Source organism: Pollicipes pollicipes, unplaced genomic scaffold (assembly GCF_011947565.3).
Source record: "Pollicipes pollicipes isolate AB1234 unplaced genomic scaffold, Ppol_2.1 Scaffold_4881;HRSCAF=5763_pilon_pilon_pilon, whole genome shotgun sequence".
NCBI lineage: Eukaryota > Metazoa > Arthropoda > Thecostraca > Pollicipedomorpha > Pollicipedidae > Pollicipes > Pollicipes pollicipes.
The window spans coordinates 46,955,537-46,981,572 of NW_023596576.1; the positions used below are offsets into that span (position 1 = coordinate 46,955,537).

Genomic DNA, 26,036 nt, shown 5'->3' on the forward strand with positions numbered 1-26,036 from the left:
ACCAACCCGGGGGTTGCAACGCTCATGCGTATGCATGCATTGTTATCAGCCTCCAGAATCTACCTCTGATCCATCAACACGAGGACATTTAACTTCCTCGTGTGTGGTTAGGGGGGAAGGGGGAGAGAAACGGCGCTTCAAGCAGCCTGGCCATTTCACGAGCCAAATGGCAGAGATGCCGTTTAAACCGCATTCAAACTTTTGGTCACCTCGGTGTCGCACTCTTAAGCCGTAAACGTCAACAATTTATGACTGCTCGCATTGATCCAACGACTCTTGAACCATTACAAGTGGCACTTGTGCCGCCTCCAGGCTGCTCCGGGCCGCCTCGGGACATCTTCATCGGAATGGAAGCTTCAGATCGTTCCGGATCTTCTCTCTGTCCTGGATGTCCTTATTCCTGACCGTACCGACAGGAGGGTTTAACAAGAACCCTTACCGTACCGACTGAGAGACAACGAGAACCCTTACCGTACCGACAGGAAGGCATAACAAGAACCCTTACCGTACCGACAGAGAGGCATAACGGGGACCTTTACCGCACCGACAGGAGGGCTTAGCAAGAACCCTCTTACGGGCTTTGGTCCTTTGGAGCCCACGTGTTCTCTCAGGTAGCATAAGATAACCACATCCTTACTAATACTTTATTGGCACTTGACCGTACTTATGGTGCCCCTCGCGACCTCAGTCTCGCGCAGCGCATGCTGAGCCGCCGATTGTCCTGGTCACTTCGATAGCCCCAGGGGCTCTGATGTTCGCAGGGGCCTCCGATCGGCTCAGACCGGACGCATGCTCCGTCTTGCGGGCCACCTGACCATGTTTATGTGGGATCTGATATTTTTGGCGCAAGATACCACGCGACTCCGCGTCTTCCGTGGCGGTTTCACTGAATCACTGGTCGCCATGCTGGGAAAACACCGCGGTCCAGCCATGAGACGAGCGACGCTGCTGGTGCTGCTAGCGGCGGCCGCCTTGCCGTCCACGGTGCTGGTGGGCCGGAGCTGGGGGTTCTCGCTGGTCGGCCAGGCGGCGGGCTCGTTCCAGAGCGTCAAGCCGACCTTCCAAGCGGACGAGGTGCTGAAGGCGTAGGTGAGTTGGGCGGGATGGTGGTCGGCGTGGCCCAGCAGTGCCGCACCGCTCCGGGTCCAGGTGCTGGACGGGACGGCCGGCACGCCCGTCCGCGTCTGACGCACTGTCGTTGCGCTGGGACGTATCCGCCGAGAGCATGGCGCTCGGCAGGACGGCAGGATGAGATCCCCACCGGGCCCAGGTCTCCTGCCGCCGGCACTGGTGGTCAGCGACGGCAGGATAAGGTTCTCACCGGCCCCGATCTTCTCCCGCCGGCACCGGTGGTCAGCGACGGCAGGATAAGGTTCTCACCGGCCCCGATCTTCTCCCGCCGGCACCGGTGGTCAGCGACGGCAGGATAAGGTTCTCACCGGCCCCGATCTTCTCCCGCCGGCACCGGTGGTCAGCGGCGGTAGGATAAGGTTCTCCCCGGCCCAGATCTTCTCCCGCCGGCACAGGTGGTCAGCGACGGCATAATGAGGTCCTCACCGGCCCCGATCTTCTCCCGCCGGCACCGGTGGTCAGCGGCGGCAGGATGAGGTTCTCACCGGCCCCGATCTTCTCCCGCCGGCACCGGTGGTCAGCGGCGGCAGGATGAGGTTCTCACCGGCCCCGATCTTCTCCCGCCGGCACCGGTGGTCAGCGGCGGCAGGATGAGGTTCTCGACGGCCCAGATCTTCCGCCGCCGGCACTGGTGGAGCGAGCCCTTCGCCGCGCTCGAGATCGGCGTTGAGGCCACCACGGCCACCGGTGACGACGTCTGCGCCTCGCTGGCGGTCGTGCGCCGCTGCGCGACTGAGCCCCACAAGCTGACCAGCGACCAGCTGCGGCCGCGGGTGCCGTGTCGGCAGCGCGCGCGGCTGACGGTGTCACACGCCGTCGCGCCAGACGGCCTCTGACTACCTGATCCCGAAGACAGGCACCACCCCGTGTCTTGCCACAACGGCTGCCAAAACGGTGCGTGTGGCCACGGCAGAGCGCGCCGTTGAGAGGAGCCCGCAGCCGCCCCAGGTTGGTTGGGATAAGCTGCTGCTTGTCGAGGCGGCCGAAGTGCCCCGCCGTCGCCCGACGTCCTGTATGAAGCCGGAGGGGCGTCTGGAGGCGGAGTATCCCTGCCTGGCCTCGGTAGCGCTACTAGAGCTAGCGACGCTGATGTGCCTCTGCTTCCTGTTCTCGTTTTCAGTTTGTTTAGGATAAGGTGCCGGCCAGGGAATGTTGTGTAGGCACATTATCATGTACACATCAAATGCCCGTCAGGGATGTTAGGAGCTAATCCGTTATTTTCCCGACTTACAAGCAAACATACAGACCGCAATAGGGTTTCTATAAGATGCTTTACTAGTTCTTAACTTTTAATGCTGAAAATAGACGACCTCCATTGTACCAGGAACTATACTTCAATATGCTTCTTGGTATATCAAGGCGCGCCTGGGTGGACGGTTGAAAACCGTTCGCTCAGCTGAGGGTCAGTTGGTCCTTCTGAGATCTCAAGAAATACGAGCAAGATGCACCAAATTCACGGGGCTGGTTGGCCTGCATTTGAACTCACTTGTATCAAAATTAAAGGCTCCTAGGTCGTAACCTTCGGGTCAAATAAAGCTAAACAAGGACAAATCCCAGGTTAGTGTCCAAAGTGCTCCAGACCTCTGCATGCAACCGCCTTGAACCAAGATATCTGTTCTAGGAAAAACGTCACTGACGTCCATTTGAGGTCAGTGACCTCGTTTGACCTAAACAAGGTCACGGTGACCTACTCCGACAGAACTGTCTTGATTTTCACATTTCAATAAGCGCCAAGGACTACGCTAAGGGGTAAGCTCCTAAAAAGTTTATCTGGGTCCTTTTAGGTCAGTGACCTACCCTGACCCTTGAGATGTCTATCCGTTGCGGTCCCTATTGTAAATAAAGTTAAATTCAGAGCCAGAAGCAACTCCACACACCTAGCTTTCAAGTAAAAAAGCAGATTGGTTTAAGCCTCCGTCTGACATATGGTCCTGCGCCAATGAAATGTTTTAATCCTAAATTCTATTGTTTTATTCATTAAGGAACTATCTCAGAGATGCATAGCTTCGCCTAATGCTCCGTCGTCGCATCAGATTGAACGATTCCCTATACATCACCCTCGCTGACAGCCGCGGCCTGACCTTGACCTGGTACAGGTCGGTGACCTTGCAAGGTATACCTAAGTTCTCAAACCAAAATATTCGTTATTCAAGCGCCTGCAGTTATGCAAAGTTTGGTGGGGGCTACGCCGCGCTGCTCGAAAATTGTTTTGTAAAACCCTTGGGGGGGGGGGGCAACTGATCCCCACCCGAACGCGTGTTCAAGTCCGGCTATTTTGAGCGTAAGAGGCTATGCTTTCGAAAACCGGCGGTGATTTCTTCCTTGCTGACATCGGGTATTCACTAAGGTCCTCTTATGATAACTGACTTACTGCCTACCTTTTTCCTTTGCTACAGAAACAACAAATGTTAATTGCACCCTTTACTTTCATCGCAATGAGCCAGTCTATCACTTGTATCAAAACTTAGCTCGTCTGAGCTCTTTGCCTTTCCTACGCAACATTGCGATAATCGCATGGTACCTTCCTACAAAGGAGTGGCAAGATAGCGGAAATTGTTAGACTCCTTCTTTGGACCAACAGTACATCCCAGTATGCTTCGAGTTCATCGCATTCTTGTCGACACCGTGGTCCGCTCAGGCTGACCGTTTTGTCCGCGCCGACACTGAGATAAGCTGCCGAGCGGGGCGGAGACGGGAACGGACGCTTCCTCAATCCTCAAAGGGATCCTCAAAACCACTGATGCGTTGCTTCATTGACCTTGCCCAACTGAACTGCTTAATCTCTTTTATCACAGAGATATTCGCACTTGTATTTTTTGCGAGGATTCCACGAGTACCGTTACCCATATTTCGGCCGCATTTCGGTGTGAGCTGTTCGCAGCATTCTTTTTCTCCAGATAATAAAGCCGTTCCGTGCCGACTTTCTAATGGGAGCATTTGTGCTGGCCACAACATGGCGTCGACTGCAGGCACCCGTCTAGCAGGACTTCGCGGCGGAAAGTCCTCAAGATGCCATCCTTCCACCCCCCGACTAACAGCCGCATCCGAACTACGTCTCCGTGAGAGCTACTGCAGTCTCATTTAGACCCATTTAGACTGAACTGTTATCAACCTGAAATGTAAGCGAGCTTACCTCACCGCCCGCCGTATCAGACAGGTTCACGGCCTTCAGGAGGTGTATTTCACTGATGCGGTCGAGGAGCACACATCAACGCCGGCGGCCATTCTCAGCACGCGGCACAGCACGCATGCCACTGCGCAGCGCCGCGCCACACTCGGGCATTTGAGCGATTCCTGAAAGAGTTGGTGTTGAGCATGACGGACACGACGTGAGGTGGCGCGCCGCCGGCGGTCCTGAGCGTCCGGGCGAGCTGGCGGCGGCGGCGTGCGGGCCGCGCCGCAGAGGCGCCCGCAGCGGGCCGCCCGGGCTGGCGCGCGGAGGCGGTCTGGACGGTCGGCCCCTCAGCTGCCCGGTAGGCGTGCCGAGCGGCTCCGTCCGCCGCGCACCGCATCTGCCGGCGCACAACGGCCGTCTGAAGCCACAACGGCCCACCGAAGACACAACGGCTCACTGGAGACAGAACGGCTCACTGGAGACTAACCCCACAGCACACAGCACACGGTGATGGTCGTGTAAGGTTTTCGGGGGCAACCACTGCGCGTGGTCGTACAGCGAACATGTCTGGTGTACCACGCTGTAGGGTCACGGAGCGAAGAGGCCGCGTCAAGGCGTCTCCAGACCCCATCATCTTCTTTTTTGACGCTGTTACTTAAGACATCGGTCTTGACTTCTGCGTCACTTACTAACATAAGCCACCAAGTCCAAAGAACGAAGTGTAAGACAAAAAAAGCCTTTTCATTGAAGCTGCATTTGATACCGAATTGTTATAAAACCAGAATTGGCGGCACTATGGGACTAAGGGTGGTAGAATGGGCCATGATTACGGAGTGACACTGCAAAGCAAAAACAAGCGGACCATTTCGATTTATTTCAGATGAGCAACGCTTTTCAGAAAGTCATTCGCTACGCAGGACACGAGAGACTAATCAAGTCTGAAATCTAAACTGACCTTCATAGTGCGGCTCGCAATCAATCGGCATGAATTAACTTCCCACTCTGAAGGTTCCGGCTCAAAAGGAAAAGGTAAGCTGGGCAGACGAGCAGAGTGCACAAGGACGGCGGCAGATGATAGTGGTGCTTAGTGCTCACGTCCTGCGCAGCCATTGGACCCATATCCCCCCCCCCCCCCTCTCATGATCACCGGCAACAGTGCATATATCATATCAAATGCACCCTCCGGCCAGTACACAAGACATCAACAGCACACCAGCACCCCATCAAAGTGCCTTGGTGTGAGACTAGTGCATTATGCAACAGGCTTGCCGTGGCCAGTGCTCCCCACGACCCTCGAGACAGCGAGCCAGCGGTCGTCAGACACCGCAGTGACGGTGACTGTCGACTCAGCTCTCCAGAGTGCCCCAGGCCGGCCTTGTGTCGCGTGCCGACATGGGGGGGGGGGGGGGGCGCAAGTGCTGCTACACACGGAATCACGGCAGGCGGTGGAAACGAAAACTATAATCGATCGCCCTAAGCCTTGAACCCGATACTTCAACGATTGCAAGTTGCTCTGTTGCAACGTTCCTCGATGCTTTTTTCACTTAAAGGGAATGTTCTACATCGGAAGACATTTAATCATCAGATACGATGAAAGAAGCTCACTTATAACTATTGGTGTGCCTTTTACGTGGAAAAGAATGCTGTCGACAACACAAGTTCTCTATTGAGTTAACATGCTGCAGAATAGGTCACTATTTGATTACGTCATCGTACCTTGCACAACAGTGATTGAGAGCCAATTGATGGCCGTTATGTCTGGTAATTGTGCTAAAGAACGTCAGATATGAACGACTCAACAATCATATTTGTCTTGACCTTGACCGCCGCATGGACAGTGGAATGACAAAATATGAATTTCATTATTATGGTGTCATGGATGCCTAGGTGACCTTGAAATAGTCTCCAGAAAGTCTGCACATCTTCGCAGGTGTGAAGTTCAGAAACAAAAGGGGTATAGGAGAGGGATAGGGCTGTGAACTGCACCGAATGATCTTCAAGATGGCCATTTCAGTTCAGTACCCGATACAAATGTGGAACACTCCCCTGAACCTACCACCAGTAAGACTGCTTTAGCGGCATGGGACGCAGGAGGTGAGCACAGGCGCATGTGTTCGTAGCAAGTAGATGGTCCAGAAACATAAGCGAACGAAGCTAATCCACATTCTGGAAGCCTATGCATATAGCTCTCACCAGAGCATTGGAATGGAATATTCCCCTTGCATGATATTTGCAGGCAGATGTACAACGGTGATAACGCCTGCGCGGAAAGTTACAAGTGCCGATGTATTAAGACCGACTGACTTTTGGCCTGGCGAGGCCTGATACTCTCAGCCAATGAAATTGATGATTTCAGAGCAGCTCACGCATGCGGTGGCAGCAGTACTTCTCGGGGTGGTACTGTTCGCAGGGAGCGCAGCCGCAGACACCGCGTAGTTTTCGTCACCAAACCCGCCTTTCAAGCACGGTGACATGCGAGGCCGGGTCTAAAAGGGCAGCTTCCTATCCGTCTACTGGCGTTGCTATGGGCTGGACATCGCAGAACCCAAACGGAGTTCTACAGGTGGTCCATTTATCTACACAGCGCGGTTGGTTTCACTTCATTTTTCTCTCATCGTCGAGACACCAATTGTTAAAAGCGCCATCAAACTGGCGAATGCATGGTTTGCGCACGGGTGCACGCATGAGACCGGCTGCACCCATCGCCCCCCACTTTCGCCGGCACAACTGTCGTTCTCCCTTTGTCAGAGTGTTGGTCTCATGCCGTGGAGACTCCGAGCTGCCGAGCTCTAGACCTGGCTAGGACTCATGTCCTTCAGTTACTCATCTAATCACGTGTTAATAGAACGCCACTGAATGCAGGCCTGCGGGCCTAATGCACGCGGGACAATCCATCATATCGCCTGTTCGGTGATTTGATGCGATTTTGTTTTATCTTTCTAGGAACTCGCTAGTGACTGAATGTTGCGCCATTTAATCGGCGATGATGCTTATTCCACGGACTCATAAGGTCGGTGGAAATGACCGTGACATGGCACATTACTCATGGCTGGCGCTCTGCTAAGTATCTGTACTTGTACCACACCTAAGTTACCCGCCATATGTCTGCATATAGCGCACACATATGCATGCAAGCTGCGCATTAGCGAAGCCAGTGCATGGAAAAGCACTCGTATCTGACACACTTATAAGCACTCGCTACACGGCTGGCCGACGTCCGAAACCTGCGACCATTCCCGCCACGACCTGCGCCGCCGGCTCGGACCGCCGTCCGGTTCTCTCCACAGCCGGCCATTGTAGGGGGAACCGGACGGTGGTTCGGAGTGGAGGGGTGGGCCACCGTCTCCCCCCCCCCTCACAGCCGGCCGCTGCCAGACGACTCACGAGGGCCGTAGATCTGCTGCAGCTGGGCGTGCGGCGGTGGCGGCGGCAGCGGCGGCGGCGCAGCCGGCCGGCCGGCCGACACCGTCAAGCCGGCCGGGTACGGCGGATGAACGCTGTACAGGCCGGCCAGAGAGCGCAGCGTCGCCTGCGGCCGCGGCCGCGCCGAGCCCTCGCGGTCGCGCTTCTTGCGCTGCAGCCACAGCCGGAAGGCGTCCTGCTGGCCGTGCGCGCCGTGCTGGGCGCGGAACTCGGCCTCCGCCACCAGCGCCTCCTGCTGGCGCAGCAGCTGCACGCGCTGCTCGATCGCTTGCTGCTGGCGCTTCTTGCGCAGCCAGACGCGGAACGCGCGCGGCGCCTGCTCCTGAACGTGACACGCACCCAGGGAGGTAAGTGTCGAGCCACGCGGCCATGGGTGATGGGCCGTGTTATACACTGATAATCGGTTCACTGGAGAGGTTCACTGCAAAGGGTAGGCGGGGGGGGGGGGGGCCCAGCAGTGACGTAAATTCCCTCATACTCGAAAAGTATGCATATATTTCAAAAAGCAGAGTTGTCAGACACAGGCTTAACAGAACGCCTCTCCCGTCGAGTAAAGCTGATGCAGGTCAAGGAATTCGCCGTCTGCTTCCAAGAGTTGCCAGATCACCCTGAGGTCATTACATGACCTTCTGTAATTTTGACCTTGGGTGATCTCACGCTTGGAGGTTCACGTACGACTGCGCTATCGGTAGGCTTTAAAATATGCACTAGTCTTCTGCGTGGTTTTCAAGACCGTCAGATTTGACCCTGACCTTGGTTGACCTCCAAACTACCATAGACACTTTCCATCTGTTTTTGGCTAAGCTTCTCACGGGCCTGAAAGCTGGCTGGACGTTACCGCCTTACAGAAGGACTGAAATGATGTAAAGGTACCACGAAGGGAATCATTGTTGGGCCTATCGCCTTGTTCTGGTGCGTTAGGATGTTCGCAATGTTACCGCCAGTTAAAGGGAACGCTCCACATTTGGGAAAATTGAGGCAAGCATCAGATACGAAGAAGTGTGTTCACTTGCAATAATTTGTACGCTTTGAAGTCCAACAAGGCTGCTCCAGACAACACAATTTCAATATTTAACGGGTAAGCTCCTCGATTCACTGTCGTTTGATTGCGTCATGGGGCGTTCGCCTGACGTCGGTGTCGCTGCCAGATGGTCGTGTCACCACTGTCACTTTAGCGGAACGGCTGACTCAATTATAAAACCTCAAACCTGCCGAGAGACGGAGTGCGTCCCAGCGCGTGTTTCCAACACCACAACATCGTTATGTGTGCGTATTTCGACCGTTTCTCGTGGTGTTCTTACATATTGTATACTTGCATTGCCATGCTGGAGAATGGCGCTATTCTGCATTTCGCCATTCCCGGTAATGCCTCCTTCCTAACTCGTACCACTGCCCAAATGCCTGTACGATGTAGCGCAAAACGTTATTTGTGCTCGAAGCTTGCGTTCTAAACATCCAAATGTTTGCAGGGTAACTGATGACCGTTGATGCCATGAATCCGCGGACGGACACCGGACACGAATATTTCGATGAATATTTTTGTTCTTGGTGTTTGACACTACAATGTTCAATGAGGCGGCGATACTTGCGTGACATTTATATGGTGTTACGAATGTCTGGGAATCTTGAAATAGTCTGCATGAAATAGTCTGCAAAAGTACACGGGCGTCCACCTTGGCAACAAGAGGGCTTTAGGTCTTAAAAGGGTATGACTGTGATCTGCACTAAATGATCATTAAAATGACCAGGTTAGTTCAAATCCCCCCACAACTATGGAACACTCCTCTTAATGCTCCCTAACGTTACAAAATAGCCTTAAAAATCCGCAAAACTTAATAATACCCCAAATGTGGAAACTCTACGGCCCTCATCGGATGTTATGGAGTCCTTAAAGACTTGATGATGCTTGGCTTTCAGTGATGTGCACATCACAACCCGAATTCTCTCCTTGAATTTGTGGGATCCAAACCGGGACCTTTTGATGGTGCGTCCAGTGCTCTATCCTCTGAACTAAGCGGGAAGATGTACTTCCCAAAGGACGTCCTTCCCGCTCAGCCCAGTTGGTAGAGTACAGTGCTGTAATCAGAAAGCCCTGATTCGGATCACAGCAACTCCAGTAAAATAATCCGGGTTGCGATGCGTACAAGACTGAAAACCAAACATCACTCAGTCCTTCCAAAGGCCCCATTACACCTGGGGATGCTAGGAGAGTTAACTGGCCGGAGCGTTGTATGCTTACTTACACACCAGACGGTAGCGAACGTCCCATCAACTTTGTCATCTGGTTAGGCGCATTTGTTAAGGCGTGACCTGGCGTAACCTTGAACGAATTGAACTCCCGAGCTATTTCAATCAACCAACACGAACCAAGCGACCTTTGGAGGAATTCACGAGCACTGACCGCGTGCACAATTTAACCATGAACTGCCGTTAAAATCGATGGACAATGAGACGAGGGGCACACACGAACCAAGAAGGCGCCGCAAAACAAATATTTCCTCTTTTCTTTTTCCGCGTCAAGCTTCGGGGGCGAAGCTATCGCTCAGTGAACCGACAGGGCGGAAAGTTGAAACTTGCAGGTCGGGTGTCAAGAGGTTTCAAATTGGGCGGGCCCAAATTTCACTACAACGTACGGAACGGTCTGGGAGCTGCGTCCGAAAAACAAAACTGGACGAACCGTTGCATCAGCTCTGTGCCCGGCGAAAGTTAGCAAAGGATGAGTTCCGTAGCCGAAGGACGACTTCTGGGATGAAAAGGTGAACAAAGCCGGCTCGTTTGCAGTCACAGGGTGACGCAACGGGACCACTAAACCGAAGTCATGGGTAGGGGATTAGCGTCTGAACCGAAGGCGACATGCCGGCCCGTTCAGGTGAGCTCGACCGGCGCCTATTCAGAGCGCGACATTTGAAGCCGCCACAGTGGCGAAACGGAAGGGCATTTGGTTTTCCAAGCCAATGGTGCTGGGACCGAGTCCGAGAACATGCGCCCTGCTCGATACGACAGGCATCTGAAGCCATCTGGCAATCAGTTAACAAGTGTTAACCACGTGCAGCGCCTTTCGAGCGAACACATAAGAACGTGTTTCTTATTTTCCTGGTTTCAACCAGGAGCAAACGTGACTTGAACAATCCATTCGTTGTCATTGGGGTTCTACGGACACACTCAACTACTGGGCCTATATGGCGTTGCCTGCTTCTCAACTCTTAGATTCTCTCAGGTTCCTTAGGTTCCCAGAGGCGCAGCTTGACACTTTCGGTACCCGAATGATCAACTAGCATGCCGTAATCCGTACGAGTTGGTGATGCTCCGCTGACCTGAGCGTAACACGTCGTGGGAATGCATCACAAACCCTGGCCCGTTCCCACCTGTTTGATGTGTGCTTCCTGCTTGCGTTTTTTGGCACCGCTCTTCCTGTCCTTGAGGGCCTGCGCCCGCTCCTTCTCATGCTGCACGAGCCACTGCTGGAAGGTCAGCGACGGGTCCTGGGAGGCCGGCCGGCGCCGGGTCGGGGACCGGGCAGCGGCGGCCGGCGGCTGGGCCGACAGCTGACCAGCTCTGGTGACCGGTCAGTGGAATGGCATCAGCCACTGGCCCACGGACGGACGATCGGAGGCTCATTAAAACAGGGCTCAGCGCGTGCACATCGTCCTTAGGGCCATTACACCGCACACAGCGTGCTACGCAGGCGGCCTCGATTGATCTAGTGGCCTGGCATCGTACAATTCTGCCCCAGTGCTCTTTACATGCATCATTATAATTCCTACAATATAAGTCACCTTATTATGCACATGCGTATTGCCATACCATACATTGCCCGCTCCTTTCCTCATAGCTTTTTTTAACGCGAACACCCAAACCACAAGCGCTGATACTAAAGCTGATGACATACAGTACTGAAGCCCAGGAAAGGCCCGTCACAGACACTACCCTCCCTTTAGCAGCGCGTCGGCCCGCTCCGGTACTGACCGCTGCTTGGGCCGCTGCCAGAGGCCGGCCGGCGGCGCTGACCTCGCCGGTGCCGAGTGTGGCCTCTGCTCGGGCCTCTCCGGCGAGGCCCCGGCCGGGCCTTTGACAGGGCTCGGCCGGCGGGTCGGCGAGGCCCCGCCGGCGCCGCGCGCCGCGTGCGCCCCCCTGATGGAGGCCACAGGAGCCGCCGTAGCAGGCTTCGGCGAGGTGGCGACACGCGGAGCCCGGCGGCTGGCGGCGGCCACGGGGCTCGCGCCCTTCGACGGGTCCCGCTTCCTCTTGTGTCGCGGCATGGTGGTGATTTGGTGTTGGGTGCCCGTCAGACCGAGAGACTGCTGCCGCGAGGCCTGTGGCGACGTCGGTGGCGGCTCCAGGCCGTCTCCGGACCAGCCGTCAGTGCTCGATTCACGGCTGGTGGAAGTGTGGTCGTCCATAGACTCCACGGCGCTGTCCACAGACTTCGGGCTGTCCGTTTTGCGGGCGTCCGACTGCTGACACGGGCCAACATCGTCGCTGCGAGCCTGGATATCCGCCTTGCCCTGGCTTTGGACCTGCTGGCCTGCTCGAGTGTCACGACTACCACGTACAGACAAAGCCACATTCTCAAGAGCGTTGGCGTTGCCTGGTTGGTCTTCCTCGCCCCCACTATCCTTGCGCTGCTGCGGCAGCTGTTGGCCGCACTTATCTCTCGCCAGGTCCAGCTCATCCTGGCCTGATGAGGCGCGGGCGCCGGCGTCCGGCTCAGGGTCGTCGTCGGACGGTGCCGGGGCGGTGCAACCACGCGCCGGATCCTCCCGCTCCGTCTGCGTCTGGCTACTCCGCACAGCCGTCGGCTTCAACTGCCGCACCGCCCGCCACTCGGTGCGCGGCTGCGACTGCAGCTCCGGCTCCGGCCGCCGTACTGGCTCCGGCTTCCGCACTGGCTCCAGTTCCAGTACCGGCTCTGGCTCTAGAACAGGCTCCGGCGCCGGCTTCGGCTCCAGCACCGGCTCCATCTGCGCGTCCCGCTCCAGCTCAGGCGGTTCCTCGACCGGCGTCATGCTGCTATAGCCGGTGTCCGAGCGGGCCGGCCGCACCACGCAGTCGGCGTCGTCGTCCGTCAGCGACAGAACAGACAGGCAATCGTCGGCCAACTCGTCTGGAGACTGTAAATTTTGAGAGTCACTAAAACCCCGCCGAACGTTGCTGGCATGAGCCCCCCTATAAGCATACGTACTTGTGGACGCGCCACCCACTGACTTCGACACCCCATGGCCACTCCTTGACATGGTCGTCCTGCTCTGAATCTTGGTCTTGCGGTGGACGCCGGCGGCCGCCGTCGGCGACATGCCCGCAACAGAGCCGCTGATGGTGGAGACGTGCGTTGAAGGGGGTGGAACGTGCGAGCTCTTAGGAGGATCGGGAACCTTCGGCATCGGGTGTGGTGGCGCGCTGATGGAGGTCTCGATATCAGCTACCTTCTCATCCGTTTCGTACTTGTTCAAGTCGAATGGCTCATCCTCGTCGTCGTTCTCATCTGCCAAAGAACAAAAGCAAGAAGGGATTTTTTGGATACGACTGCGGTTGTAAGACCATCCGCCCATGTATTCAATCCGAGGCTTTCCCGTGTGTCATATACTTTTACAGACACAGCTGGAACATAACTGACGGATACAAATAAAAAATTAACGAACGTTGCACACAACTAAAAATATGAAACGATTAGATCGTTTACAACAACTGCACGTGAGAGCCCATCATTTTTACAAAAGGCACAGCCGTTTCAGTGCAGATTTTTTATTTTTCATTGCTGGTGCATAGACGGTGCACCAAATCGGTGAGATCTTCATAATCATTGAACATCCGCAGCAAATTGGTATTTATAACATGAAACATGCACATGATGTTCGTAAAACCTTAATTTGAGAATATTTAAGGGATGGTAGAACAAGAAAATCAGGAAGAAACAAAGGAGGCATCGCACCATTCCATAGCCAAAGACGATCCACCCGTACCTGAAGAAACGCAAGGCAAAACGGAATCTGAGCACGGAGACTCAGATGCCCCGAACGTCAATGGGACCGGTGAGCAAGATGTATCGGACAAAGGAGAGGCAGATGCCCCGAACGTCAATGGGACCGGTGAGCAGGATGTACCGGAGACCGGAGAGGCAGATGCCCCGAACGTTAATGGGACCAGTGATCAGGATGTAGCGAAGACCGGACAGGCGAATGACCCGAACGTCAATGGAGCTAGTGCCCTGAATGTAAGGATAGATCAGGGCGCAGCGTCCAAACACAGTTTAAAAAATGCAAGTACAAGCGACACTGGAAAAACGGACGAGCCTGTAGACAATGACCCACAAACTTCAGCCAGTGTGGTTTCTAAAAAGTCGGGCCTTGCAGAAAATACTCCTCCGAGTACTGTATCAAAGGAACAGAATGCAGCACCAGAAGAGGAAACAAATCCAAACGAAGCGGTCCAACCAGGTCAAATTTCCTCAGATAACGCTCATGAAAATCAGGAAAATACAGAAACGAACGGAGCAGAAGGCTCTCCGCTCGAAGAAGCACAAGCAAAGCCGGAAGACTCTGAAGCTCCCGAAGCCCAGAGCAATCCTCCACGGGATGTTCGTAGTAATCACGAAAACAATGCAGAATCTGTACATGAGGATGCGGTGCACGAAAGCGGCGACGAAGAGTGCGAGGACGGGGAAGAGGACACAGAAGAGACGTGTTCTGAAGATAATTCCAGCAACCCGACTTCTTCAGTGAGCCCTGAAGAAGCGGCTGACGTTTTACAAGAATTGCCACCAAAATCTGTTATGTTAGTTCCGATCCCAGAACCAGATTTTAGTGTCTTAGCTGACAGAGAAAAGCTCTTTCCCCGACCAGCGCTATCAAATCCCAAGGTGACCTATCAGCTTAGCTGTAAACAGCTGGGCGTGGTTCCCATAAGCCAATACTTACGGTCCTTGGACACGTACGCCGAAGACCTCCGCCTACAGAGCTACGGCCTAACCAGGCTGGACATGCTTCCACTGTGCCACTCCCTGGCATACAACACGACCGCCACCACCCTGAACCTGAGCAACAACCGCCTTGAGGACGACGTCCTGCCCAACATCGAGGCCATGATGAACGACAACAGCTTCATTGGCGCAATCAACCTCAGCCGCAACAACCTGACGGGGCCGGGGCTGGACAGCCTGCGGGTGATGCTCAGCAATAACTACACACTGACCTCGCTGGACCTGTCGCACTGCCACCTGCTGGACGTTGACGCGCCCGCGCTCGCCGCCGTCATCGAGGTCAGCCTCAACCTGCGCCAGCTCAACCTCGGCTACAACGAGCTCTCCGAGTGCGGCAAGGTGCTGGGCACCGTGCTGACCGCCGACGAGGGGCTGGAGACGCTCGACCTCTCCTGGAACACGTTCCGCGCGCGCTCGGCACGGGACCTGCTGATGGGCCTGCGCGCGAACAGCCGCCTGCGCCGGCTCGACCTCGCTTGGAACAGCCTCGGGCCGGACGTGGCGCGCGGCCTGCGCGACCTGCTCAAGAAGAACACCACGCTGGCCGAGCTGGACGTGTCGCACAACCGACTGCGCGACCCCAGCATGCGACCCATCGCCATCGGGCTGCGCAAGAACCAGACGCTGGAGAAGATCTGGCTCGGCCACAACCCCGTGACGCCAGTAGGCGCTCTGGCTCTCATGAAGGTGCTGCCCAAGGCGAGCGTCGGTTACGTGGACCTCTCCCAGATCGAGGTCAGCAGTGACTTTGTGAAGATGAAGGAGAAGCTCGATCAGGAGGCGATAACTGTGGTGCATGGGACGATTAACAAGAACATGGTGCTTATCGCGCCACCCCAGAAGAAGGGCAGGGGTCCTCCGCCACCCGTAATTAAGAAGAAAAAGTGAACGCATGCCATGCTTTTTCAAGTGCAGTGTTTTAATTCGACAATGCCTCGGTGTAATTGTAACGCATATAACAGCGACTCTTATCGTGCACTGACTCGCGTTCGTGGTAATACTTTTGGTCAGTACAGATGCCAGTCAGTGCTTTTTATGTTTCGAATGCAAGTTCATAAAAGCTTGACCAGGGCACAGAATGGAACAATAAGCTATGTCTCGGAAGCATTGCGGGGGCATGTTAACGAGCCGTTTAGCTTCTTGTTGTTTTCGCGTCCTTGTGCGAGGGCACGTCTGGCGCGGTCCCAACCGCGCGACCCGCAGGGTCAACTCAATTTAAGGCTCTCAACGCGGCTCCCTCGAGGGTAGGAGGAAGCGCCTCAGAACCAGTTCCTTCTGGCCGGGTAGGCCGAGTAGGCTGTTCGGGGAGGGGAGGTGGTCAAGCCTCCCACGCCGCCGGCACAGTGGGATACCGGCCGGCCAATCCGGCGCAACGTCAACCTGGTCGGTACGCTGTACCCTCTGCGCGGCTTCGATGCGGCGGGTCCGATCCCATCTCACGAAGGCTTCCCGTCCAAGTGTCTGGATCAGGTGGGCTGGCGCTTGACACGAGCTGTCGTCATGCAGTGTGTCAGGTCACGGACGGCCGCTCGAGCACATGGTATGTCGATGACTGCGGGCCTGTGAGCGCCACGCCGCTGCCTGATTGGCCAGTCCGGCCACAGCCTCGTTGCTCTGGAGTCACCACGACAGAGGACACAGTGTAGGGTTATGGTCATCCGTTATTGGGTTAGACCTGTTGGACGGTTCAGACATTTCCCGTGCGATATGTACTTTTGTTGCAGCTCTGATCCGTTTTGCGACAGTTGGGCGTCGTGGAAAGAATCCGAGCATAGGAATGATGCGTGCCCGAGCTCTGGACTGTTCCGGCAACGCTGAGTTGTTTCAGTGTCGGTAGTCGTGAAAAATCACAAAACTCCTCGAAGCAGGCTTCCCTTCTCTACCTCAGCGACAGCAGCTTTGTGCCGCGCCGGTGGACCCCCGCTGGTCGGCAGCTGGAGGTGTGCCGCAGGTTCAGCGGAGTATCTTTGTCACACCAGGCTGATGCTTGTCACAAGCTGGCGTCAAGACTCATTTCTGCGAGCCGTCGGAAGATCCGCGGAGGCCTTTCACGGTTGACATTTGCAGCAGCGTTACCCAGGGTTAGGAGCCGCACTCATCCACAGTGCCTCTTCACGCTGATCTTTTGTGTCCTCACAACCTTCGGTCTGGAGATGGTTGTTCTTCTGTCTTCATTGCCGCATGGCATGGTCCTTTCGGTTTCTTCGATGGCTTCCAGGGAATCACCCTTTATCTCGCCAAATGGAGGAGCTATAGTGTGGGGTCAGTTACCCATGGTTTTATCGGGATATTTGTTTGCCCGTTTATTCTGAGCGGTGTCCTGGTGGTTTGTATTGTACTTTGAATCGTTAGGCGGACGGTGCCGTTGCTCTTGTTGGTCTCCCACTTTACTCCGGTGAGGAGATTTATTGACAAAGTCGTGAGGTCGGGGACCGATCTTCCTCCTATACTTTCCTCCTCCCTTCCTCCTTCTCCTTTTGTCACATCTGACGAGGATAGCTCATGTAGATATGCAATTGCATGCGGTACGTGCAAAATTTGTTTCTGGATTTTCTTTACTAGCCCGCAGAATGCCGCGGAAATAGTTTTTATCTCCTCGCCAATTGTTCGATGGCTTTTAAATAGCCTTCTTTCAGCATCCCAAAAGTACAAATCTGGTGGACAAGTCCAAACAATGAGGTGCCCGCTTCAACGTTAAGAGCTACCCAACTGCATTCTCTCGGGATGCGTGTTAAGCCACAGCTTGATCCCCTTGGCGATGTAATGCGGCGCGCTGTCCTGAAATCCAGGCACGTTTCTTATAATGCCGCATTTCCATTCATGAGCAGCCCCGACTGTGTTTAGCGCCTCGGTGCATCGGAAAGAGCTGCCCTCGCGAAAGATATACGTAATAATGCTAAACGAGGACGCGAGCTGCACGCATGTCACGAACCAACTGTCAGAAACAGGTAATGGATTTTGAAATGGCTCTTTTGAAATTTTAGTGAAAGTTGAAACGGTACACAGTAGTTGTATGGGAAGGAAACAGGGTTGTGTCCATGTCTGGCAAGTGTCTCAAGCATGCGCCCAAAGCGATAGAGATTCTCGCTGAAATCAATAAGGTGCTTCAATGTCGCAGTGTTCGCAGGACACTGCGACTGCAGTGTCCACGCCACTACACCCGCTGGCGCACGGTGCGTGTACCGACAGCATCACCGGTCAGCACCCGGCAACAACCACCGCCCGCTGTCAAAACTGCGAACTGCCTGATGACCAAGCAGCATATGGCTTCTAGCACGTAGTTACATGCGATGGATAGTCATGGCGCATGGCCATCGGAGTTGCTATGCTTTCAAGCTGAACAATGAAATCGTCCCTGGTGCTCGGAGTCTTGCACACATTAGACGTCTATTAAGAACGTACACGCCGTGCTTCCGCATAAGCGTTGACAACATGTTTTCCTAAAATTGCCCTGCGAACCGTTAATTTCCGAACCCTTCTTCATGCCTATGTTGGCGGTTATTTAAAAGCCCTGCCAATGTTGCGGGTTCAATGAAAACGAATATGATCAATCCATAGTGATCTATGGGATGTGCTTAGAGGACTACGAGAAAATGCAAGCTGTAAACACAGCAATGTTTTTTTATCGAGTGCTACATGGCAACATGTAAAAAGGCGTCATACCAGAATAGGTTATGCGGTAGACGGCAACCCACAAAAGACGACACGTAAAATAGGTGACAAGTCCAGATGGCAAATGGTAAAACGTGCCCGTGTTAAAATGGCGACGTTTCAAAATGGTGAGTACGACCAAATGAGGAAATAAAAACGTTCCAAAAAGATAGAAAAAAATATAAAAAGACATAATACAACAGATAGAAAAGAAGAAAAAAGATGACCGATCAAAAAACAAGCACAGGAAAAACGACTGTTCGCAACATAAAATGTTTAGGAGCTCGGAATACGATGGCTTGCAAGAGCGCGGCATGCCAAACTGAAGAATCACTAAGCCAACACTGGCTGAATGGCGACTTACGAAAAATTAAACTGTGAAATCGTGAATAGCCAATTTATGAACGACAAAACACTTGGAATGTTGTATGCAAAAGTGCCTATGTAAACATTACCCCTCTACTAAGGTGCATCCCAGAACATGGGTGTATAATGACAAGTTGTGGACAAGCACGGCTGGCAAAAATGGAAACAGGGAGCGAATCTGACGGGAAAACCCAAAATTTACTGCAGAAGTTCACTACGGTACTACGGCGTGTGCCAATATCGCTGGGAGCAGTGAGAGAAGTGGTGTCCGGTGGCACGCATTACTGGGTATCGGTTAGTTTCCGCAAAACCAGCCCCCTTTCCACACCACGTTTGTGTTTCTCACGCACGTCAAGCTTTCGGCACGTTCGCGTCGCCCTGTTTCATCTAGATTGGTCAACTTCCAGCACCACACGAATGGAATGATAGAGCGATCGCCCGGCTGCTGACGTGTCCGTTACCACGCTTTTAGGAGAATCAGATCAAGCAATATCCCGAAAACGAGCTGCATTTTGTACTAATGGCTTTTGTGGTACTGGCCCATGCACATCAAACTGTGGCTCTGCTTCAGCTCTGCCATTTTGGACCAGTTTGCAAAATGACGCTATTGAAAACAATTCCGTATGGAATTGACATGTCTCAGTGTTTGCCAAAAAGTACAAGCAAGCAAACGTAAGCTAAGTAGCTAGTTATAGTTGATAAAAAAGGAACGGCTTCAGTCAATAGATTTTCGACATTACTGGCTGAGAGTTATGTTAAGGTAATTGTTAGCGAGCAAACGGGCCGTCGCTGCCGGTGCGGCGGCGGCGGCTCCGCGAGGGTGTGAGCGGCCCCTCTGCCGATTGGTTCCGAACATCTGTGGCCCATAAACCCACGTAGGTTTATGGGGACGCGCGGGCGAGGACGCACGGTCCCTGCCGAGCAACCCACGTTCAGGCTCCGACGGCGCGGCTCGATGCGAGCCTAGTCCACGTTCAGGCTCCGACGGCGCGGCTCGACGCGAGCCTAGTCCACGTTCAGACTCCGCCGGCGCGGATCGACGCGAGCCGCGACAGCGTTTACGACGACGACGACGACGACTTCGGAGTGTGCGACGCCGCCCTTCCAACCCCTCTCTCACCTTTGCCTTGCAACTCTTTGGCTAATAGAGACTCTTTTCTTTCAACGTCTCATGTCGGTGGTCCTCCGAAATACTAACGAACTCTTTCGCACGAACAGTAATCACCTTTAATATACCGGGAAGTACTGGTAAAACGTCTGTGCAATACTAAATGACAATGTTAGGACGGAAGCCGGTGGTGTAGGCGGCGCTACCATACCTTTGATCAGATCAATCTTTCCTGTAATCGCGCCTCATCTTCTGCGCATTGTTAATAGTTCGCTAGGGTCCGGCAACGTACCGTCTGTACGAAAAATGTACCGTCCGTACAGGAAAAAGCTGCCGTGACGTCTTTGCATAAAACCGGCGATCAGAACGACCCAAAAAAGTTTCGGCATAGTTCGACCCTGTCAGTGGTAGCAAAACGTTGCGCGCGAATAGTCGGCAACCAGCCTGAATCCTACATGCCAAAACAGCACGTTATATATCCCGAGCAGCATGTTTTCTGCCCAGGTCACCCCACGGAGTCGACGGTGTTCGGCACTGTCAACTTGCTAACCAGTAACACAGATCGTAGCTTAATCATGACACTGGCGACGACCGGCACGTTGAAAGCTTTTGACAGTCTTCAGCCTTGCTGGCTTCTGGAGGCTTGGTTGGTACGGGGTTGGTGAGCCACTGGTTCCGTGGCTGGCTTGCGGGCCGTTCGCGGCGTGTCTAAGGTGACGAAACTGCACTCCCGGTCACGCACGGCGTAGATCAGGGGAGAATTTTAGGATCAATTTTGTTTGCGCATTTACTTATGGTCTTTTTCTAGCACTACGTCCGCCGACGACGCTCAGATTATTAACACGTGCCCTGGTGGATAGCTGAATATCCCTCGCTCGGGTAGGTTAATTTGGCCGCCTGAGATCTAAGAAACTAAGAGGGCTAGATACACTGAATTCACAGCGTGCTGGCCCGTACGTGAATTCGCTTGTGTCAAATTTGAGGCTTCTGGGTCATGACCTTCGAGTTAAATAAGGTCAAACAATGTCAAACTCCAGACTGGTGTCTCAAGAAGCCAAAGCCCTTCTCATGCAAATACCATGAGCCCAGATCCCTGTTCTAAGCAAAAGATCACAGGTGCTCATTTAAGAGCAGTAACCTTGTGTGACCTTTCGGAGGTCATGGTGACCGAAATCATACAAGACTGCTTTAATTTTTTCATTTGAAAAGAGTCAAGGATTACGCTAGGCAGTATGTTCCTAAAACAAAATGTTAACCTGCGTAATTTTAGCTCAGGGACCTATTCTGACTTTTAAGAAGTCCATGGAAGATGTACAACGCGGTTCCTCTTATCAATAAATTCAAACGAACACACTACACCAGAGATGTATGGCTTCGTCTAACACTCCGTTATTGCATCAGATTGAATAACTCCCCAGAAATTATACTCGCGGAATCCATGGCCTGACTGACCTGCCATAGATCAGTAATCTTACAAGGTACACCTAACTATTTGAGAGCAAACGATCCGCTATTCAAATGTCTAAAGCTATGCCAAATTTGGTGCCAGTACCCCGTGCCGTTCGGCAATCATTCCGAAAAAAACCATTGGAGGTCAAATTGACCCCCGCCCGAACGCGCCAATATTACCAACCTTCATGGTTGGATGACAACCTTCAGAATCGTTCTAAATTGCCTTACGCTGAATCGACTCAAAATTTGTCTCGTCAAACTGATCTTTCGCTTGTAAAGTCTGCTCAACACGGGCAAGAATAAATTTTTAGGCCAACATTAGGGAGGTAAAAATTAAACCCTCGCCTTCAGTAAAGGTTCTTAGAATCGTTGTTTATGCTAACCTAAATTGGAAGCATCAGGTATCTGCCACTGTTTTACGGTGTTACGGCACTTTATAGGGTCTAGCCAAATGAAGCCATCAGCTTCCAGCTGAAACTGAATATCGAGATTGAAGGACTCGTTCATTTCCACATAACATACTGCCCCACGGCGTGGGTTGGTTACTCACAAACGCAAAAACAAAGGATTCAAAAAACGTTACATTTTGACGCCAGAACTCTAATCAGTGAAATGAACTGTATGTCTGTATGATGAAATAAACTATATGTCTCCCACCCTGAAACGCTCCGGTGGCACGAAACTGACGAACTGTTGGCCGAGCGCGACTTTCTAGCTCTCCACTACCTAGTACGGTCACCACCGGCGCTAGAGAGTTCACATGCCCTTGTGGTCTTACGCTGTGCCGTGTCTGTCCGGTCTTCACGAGGCTCTGAAAGCCTTCTGTTACAGACCCCGCGTGTCCGAACTGAACTCGCCCGCCTATCACTTGTGTGCCCGCCGTCACCACCTTTCCGTGGCTATTTGCCCCATGGTGAAGAATCAAATGATTCCCGACCCGAACCAAACCACAACCACCAAATTAGCATAGGGCAAGCGTATTCTTGTCTCTTATTGCGAACAGGATCATAAAAGCGACTGATAGATCCAGAGAAGTGTTCAATATAACGATTATGTGGGGAGAGCACAAATCAAACCACGGAAGTGAGCTCTCGGTATATCACTCATGACTGGACGCACCAGGTCGGTGGAGACACTGACCCTGTTTTGACTACTGTGGCAGATATTTGCGGCTCGGTGTATGGGGCAATGTCAACTTACAGTCGGTGCTTACCCGTCGGTGAGCTCTGGGCTCAAGGGCTCAACCCCATGTGAGATATCCTCGACAACTGGCGGATTGCATTTGAAACAAACAAGACCTCTGCCAGACGGCGACACCTGGAGCAAGTTCAAAAGGAAGAAATGACATCGGAGTACCTTCACCTCCGACGCCAAACCCTAGTGTAACACACATAATCATGCTTGATTAATATGAAAGGACGACAACCTGTCTCCCACGCCACTCCGCTGCAGCGAAACGGCTGCTTACCTGTTGGCGGCGGGATTCGTCGCATAGAGATGGCACGCATCTGCACCCTGTTGTTGAACTTGATTTTTCTCGGCCGGTTGCTCTCCACGGGGGTTTCGTCCTCCTCGTGCACCTTGTTGATTTCGCGTAGTTTCTCTTCAATGTCATACGGAGGATGATCGGGCCCTGTAGGGAAATGAAGTCGCTGAACTTAAAACGACAGTCGATAGCCCTTGCTATCAGCATCCTCCAAAAAAACCTGACCTTCCATGTGTCATATGATTGGTGGCCTTACGGGCCGCTTACAACAACTCACAAATCCTCAACCGCGTCTGGTGACCTCGAGGCCCTCTAGTACCCGTAATGATAGTCATTTAGTCTCGCAACAGGGTCATCGAAAGAGTCTCCAGCAGTTTTGGACTAGAACTCTTCTGGCTCTCCGTAACCATTTCAGGCCTGTGGGAGAAGTGATTGGATGGCGGTGGGGGGCAGACTACTCACACCTGGGAGCGCCCGCCGAGACTTAGCCCCCACCAGGACTCAGCACAAGGTATGTGCTCGGTGCCCGGACGGGACCCCGCAGGGGGGGGGGGGGGGGGGGCACTTGAGCCCATGCATGGCTGGAGCATGTAGCTCGCCCTGGATAGTCGGGGCGTCGTGTGAATGAGGAAAGACAGGCGGATGAGCCTCTCCATTTTGGTCGGAGACATCGCACAATTTTAACGAAAATAAAGGATCAAGGCTAGGAAATCAAAGAATTTGTCCACCCTCGCTTTTCATGTGACCTGCAACGGCCTATGACGACCTCCTTGGGAATTTGGTCTAAAAAATTATTAGGTTTACTGGCTCGTTTATGACAGATAGTCACCTCGAATTCTTTCGGTTCTGGCAAATCTTGTTATTGTTTAACCTAACATGGCCTTCAAAGGTGACCAGATATCGTCTGCGCTATTATGATCTTGGTTGACCCAAGACCAACTCAGTTGATGCATTACAAAAAAGGACCATAGGGGGAATGAAAAATTCGAAATGTTGCATCTACAAGCACGCATAGTCTGCAAAGTGTAAACCTTCAAAAATTATTCGCGTATCTACCTGGCTTGATCTGACATCGAAATACATTTACGCTACAATGTGTCAAACTGACTACGTGGTAGCACGTAAACATCTGACTAGTTCATCTGGAACGGCTCATAATTTATTTTAGAAAAGTCGGGGACATATTTTCAACTTCCAGATAGCCGAAGTTGGATCGTTGCAAAAAAAACAAACAAAAACAGACGGGATGTTTTTCCAAGCGATATAGTGCAGACACACTCACGCTTACCCTGCCGCACAATGAACATGATACGTACAAAAGTAGGAGTAATCATCGTCGTCCTCCTCTTCGTTCTGCGACCTCCAGTCGGCGAGCACGGATGCTTCGATGTCGTATTGCCCAGCAACGGATAGGCCGGAGAAGTCATAGTCGTCGTCATCGGCCATGCCAGTGCAGCCTGCGAGTGCAGGGGCGGGGCTAGGTGACAACGACATAGGCACGAACAGATGACACGAGCCTCGTAGACAAAACAAAGACAAACTGGTCTTTATTTTGGAGCGCTGTAAGACTGTTCACAGGACCCCAGATGAGAACTCATTGACCCAAGAGGGCTCCGGCGATCAAGATACATGAAACAATCGAAGGGTTTCTAGGCGCCCGGAGAGCAAAGCAAGGCTATGCAAAGCCTTTCAAGGCACAAATTACCATTGCAGTTGACGCACCCTTATAACTCAATAACTACGCCTTTCAAGGGTTCTTGGGAAGGTCAAACGACCAGTCATGCAAGAAACAGGCCTGCAGCGCGCGACACACGTCATACTGCTAGAGGTCTACGATATAGGCGGAATTTAAAACTGTTTGTGCTGTGGTATTTTTCAAATGTCGGTTTTCTAACACATGCCTGTGACAATTCAGTAAGGTCTGATCGAGCAGCCAGCTCACGGGAAAGAATCAGTTCCTATGAAAATACATATGTAAGTTCAGAGGAATACGACAAGGTTGGGCCGGTCGGACGTCCCAGACTATCAAAGTCTTTCGAAGCAATAGAAAGGTAGCTTCGAAACAGTCAAGAGGAGCGTGAAAAATCAAACGGCAGTGAGGAAATTTATGTGGTAAAGGATCAGCCGATGCGGCCTTCTCCGGTCGTTTCATGATGATCTATCCAACCTTGAGGGCCTTGAGATGCTGCTGACTTGACGGGCATAACCGGCATAAGAACCTTGTAAAAAAAAACGGCGGGGGGGGGGCGCAACCATTTTTTAAAGCGAAAGGGGGCCGGGATTTTTCCTGGGTAACGGCACCAGAGGTACAAGGTCCCACCCAGGTGCATGTAGTAAATTAGTGGTGCAATAGTTAAATGACAGAAAATACGTAAAACCCCGGGCACAGCCTTCCGCCAACCGACCAACACATCCCACACATCCGACCGACACATTCCCCAATAATGTGACATCTTCAGATCGTGCAAATGTGATTAGCATGAAGGATGATCACTGTTTTACATTTGCGAAGAATAATCATCGAAGGAGACATATGTATATGCTAGGACAAAGACAAAGACAAAGACCCAACGAAGACGATGCTAAATCATAATGCAAAGCACAATGCTACATTACGCCTCACCTCATACTTCCGAGAACTTGCAGCAGTCAGGTTTTGGTAGAAACGTTAACATACGGTTCATGTTTGGCCTTCTGCTTATAAAAATACGGTTACCTAGTTAAACAGACGCTTTCAAGTCAAAATTTCTTCCCGGAATACAGTGCAGAAACGCGGATACGCTTGCGTTCCATAGTACAGCACTGATTCACCAAGAACGATCGAGACCAGTCACACCACCCACCATCATGCGGCCACCCATCGACTGAATTTCCAGACGATTTGTTTACCTGCGGCAACTTGTTTCTATGGCAACTGGTGGAAACATTGGAAAATGGCAGGCATGCTCTGATCGCAATTATTTCGGATCGTGCTATTCGCACAAAAAACAAACCTATTACCCCGTTTTTGATATAACAGAACTACGTTTGTTATTACCATATTTTAAGATAGAACCAACGCTTTCGTTAACGAAACAAATGGAGGTAGAGTGATCCTCGAAATGCATGATCGAAATAGTCTCATGACGTCAAATTGATCGGATTGGTTAGGTATTGTAGAGTCTATCTTTCACGGTCTTCCTAAGAGTGAAGGCGAACAGTTCTGCGGCCATGAATGTGTGTTTCTAATTCGGCAAAACAAAACGCAGCCATGTACCTTGTGGGAAGAAGACATTCAGGGGTTGTGGGATTTTGTATTATGCGGAGGGTTTGTTTGCTCCCAGTTGGC

The 26,036-nt window shown here is 52.7% G+C and overlaps 2 protein-coding genes across 2 annotated transcripts; one reads left to right on the forward strand and one right to left on the reverse strand.

Moving 5' to 3' along the window:
- Positions 1-11,592: 11,592 nt before the first annotated feature.
- On the reverse strand, positions 11,593-25,560 carry LOC119100482 (pinin). The gene is made up of 5 exons (XM_037223573.1): positions 25,332-25,560; positions 24,025-24,165; positions 22,691-22,855; positions 11,890-13,151; positions 11,593-11,649 (listed from the first exon to the last, which is right to left on the reverse strand). Exons 2-5 carry the CDS (start codon positions 24,152-24,154, stop codon positions 11,593-11,595), a joined length of 1,614 nt encoding a protein of 537 aa, XP_037079468.1. The 5' UTR covers positions 24,155-24,165; positions 25,332-25,560.
- LOC119101415 (leucine-rich repeat-containing protein 74A-like) lies at positions 14,122-15,674 on the forward strand. Its single transcript, XM_037224745.1, has one exon. It carries the CDS (start codon positions 14,439-14,441, stop codon positions 15,531-15,533), a length of 1,095 nt encoding a protein of 364 aa, XP_037080640.1. The 5' UTR covers positions 14,122-14,438; the 3' UTR covers positions 15,534-15,674.
- Positions 25,561-26,036: the final 476 nt, after the last annotated feature.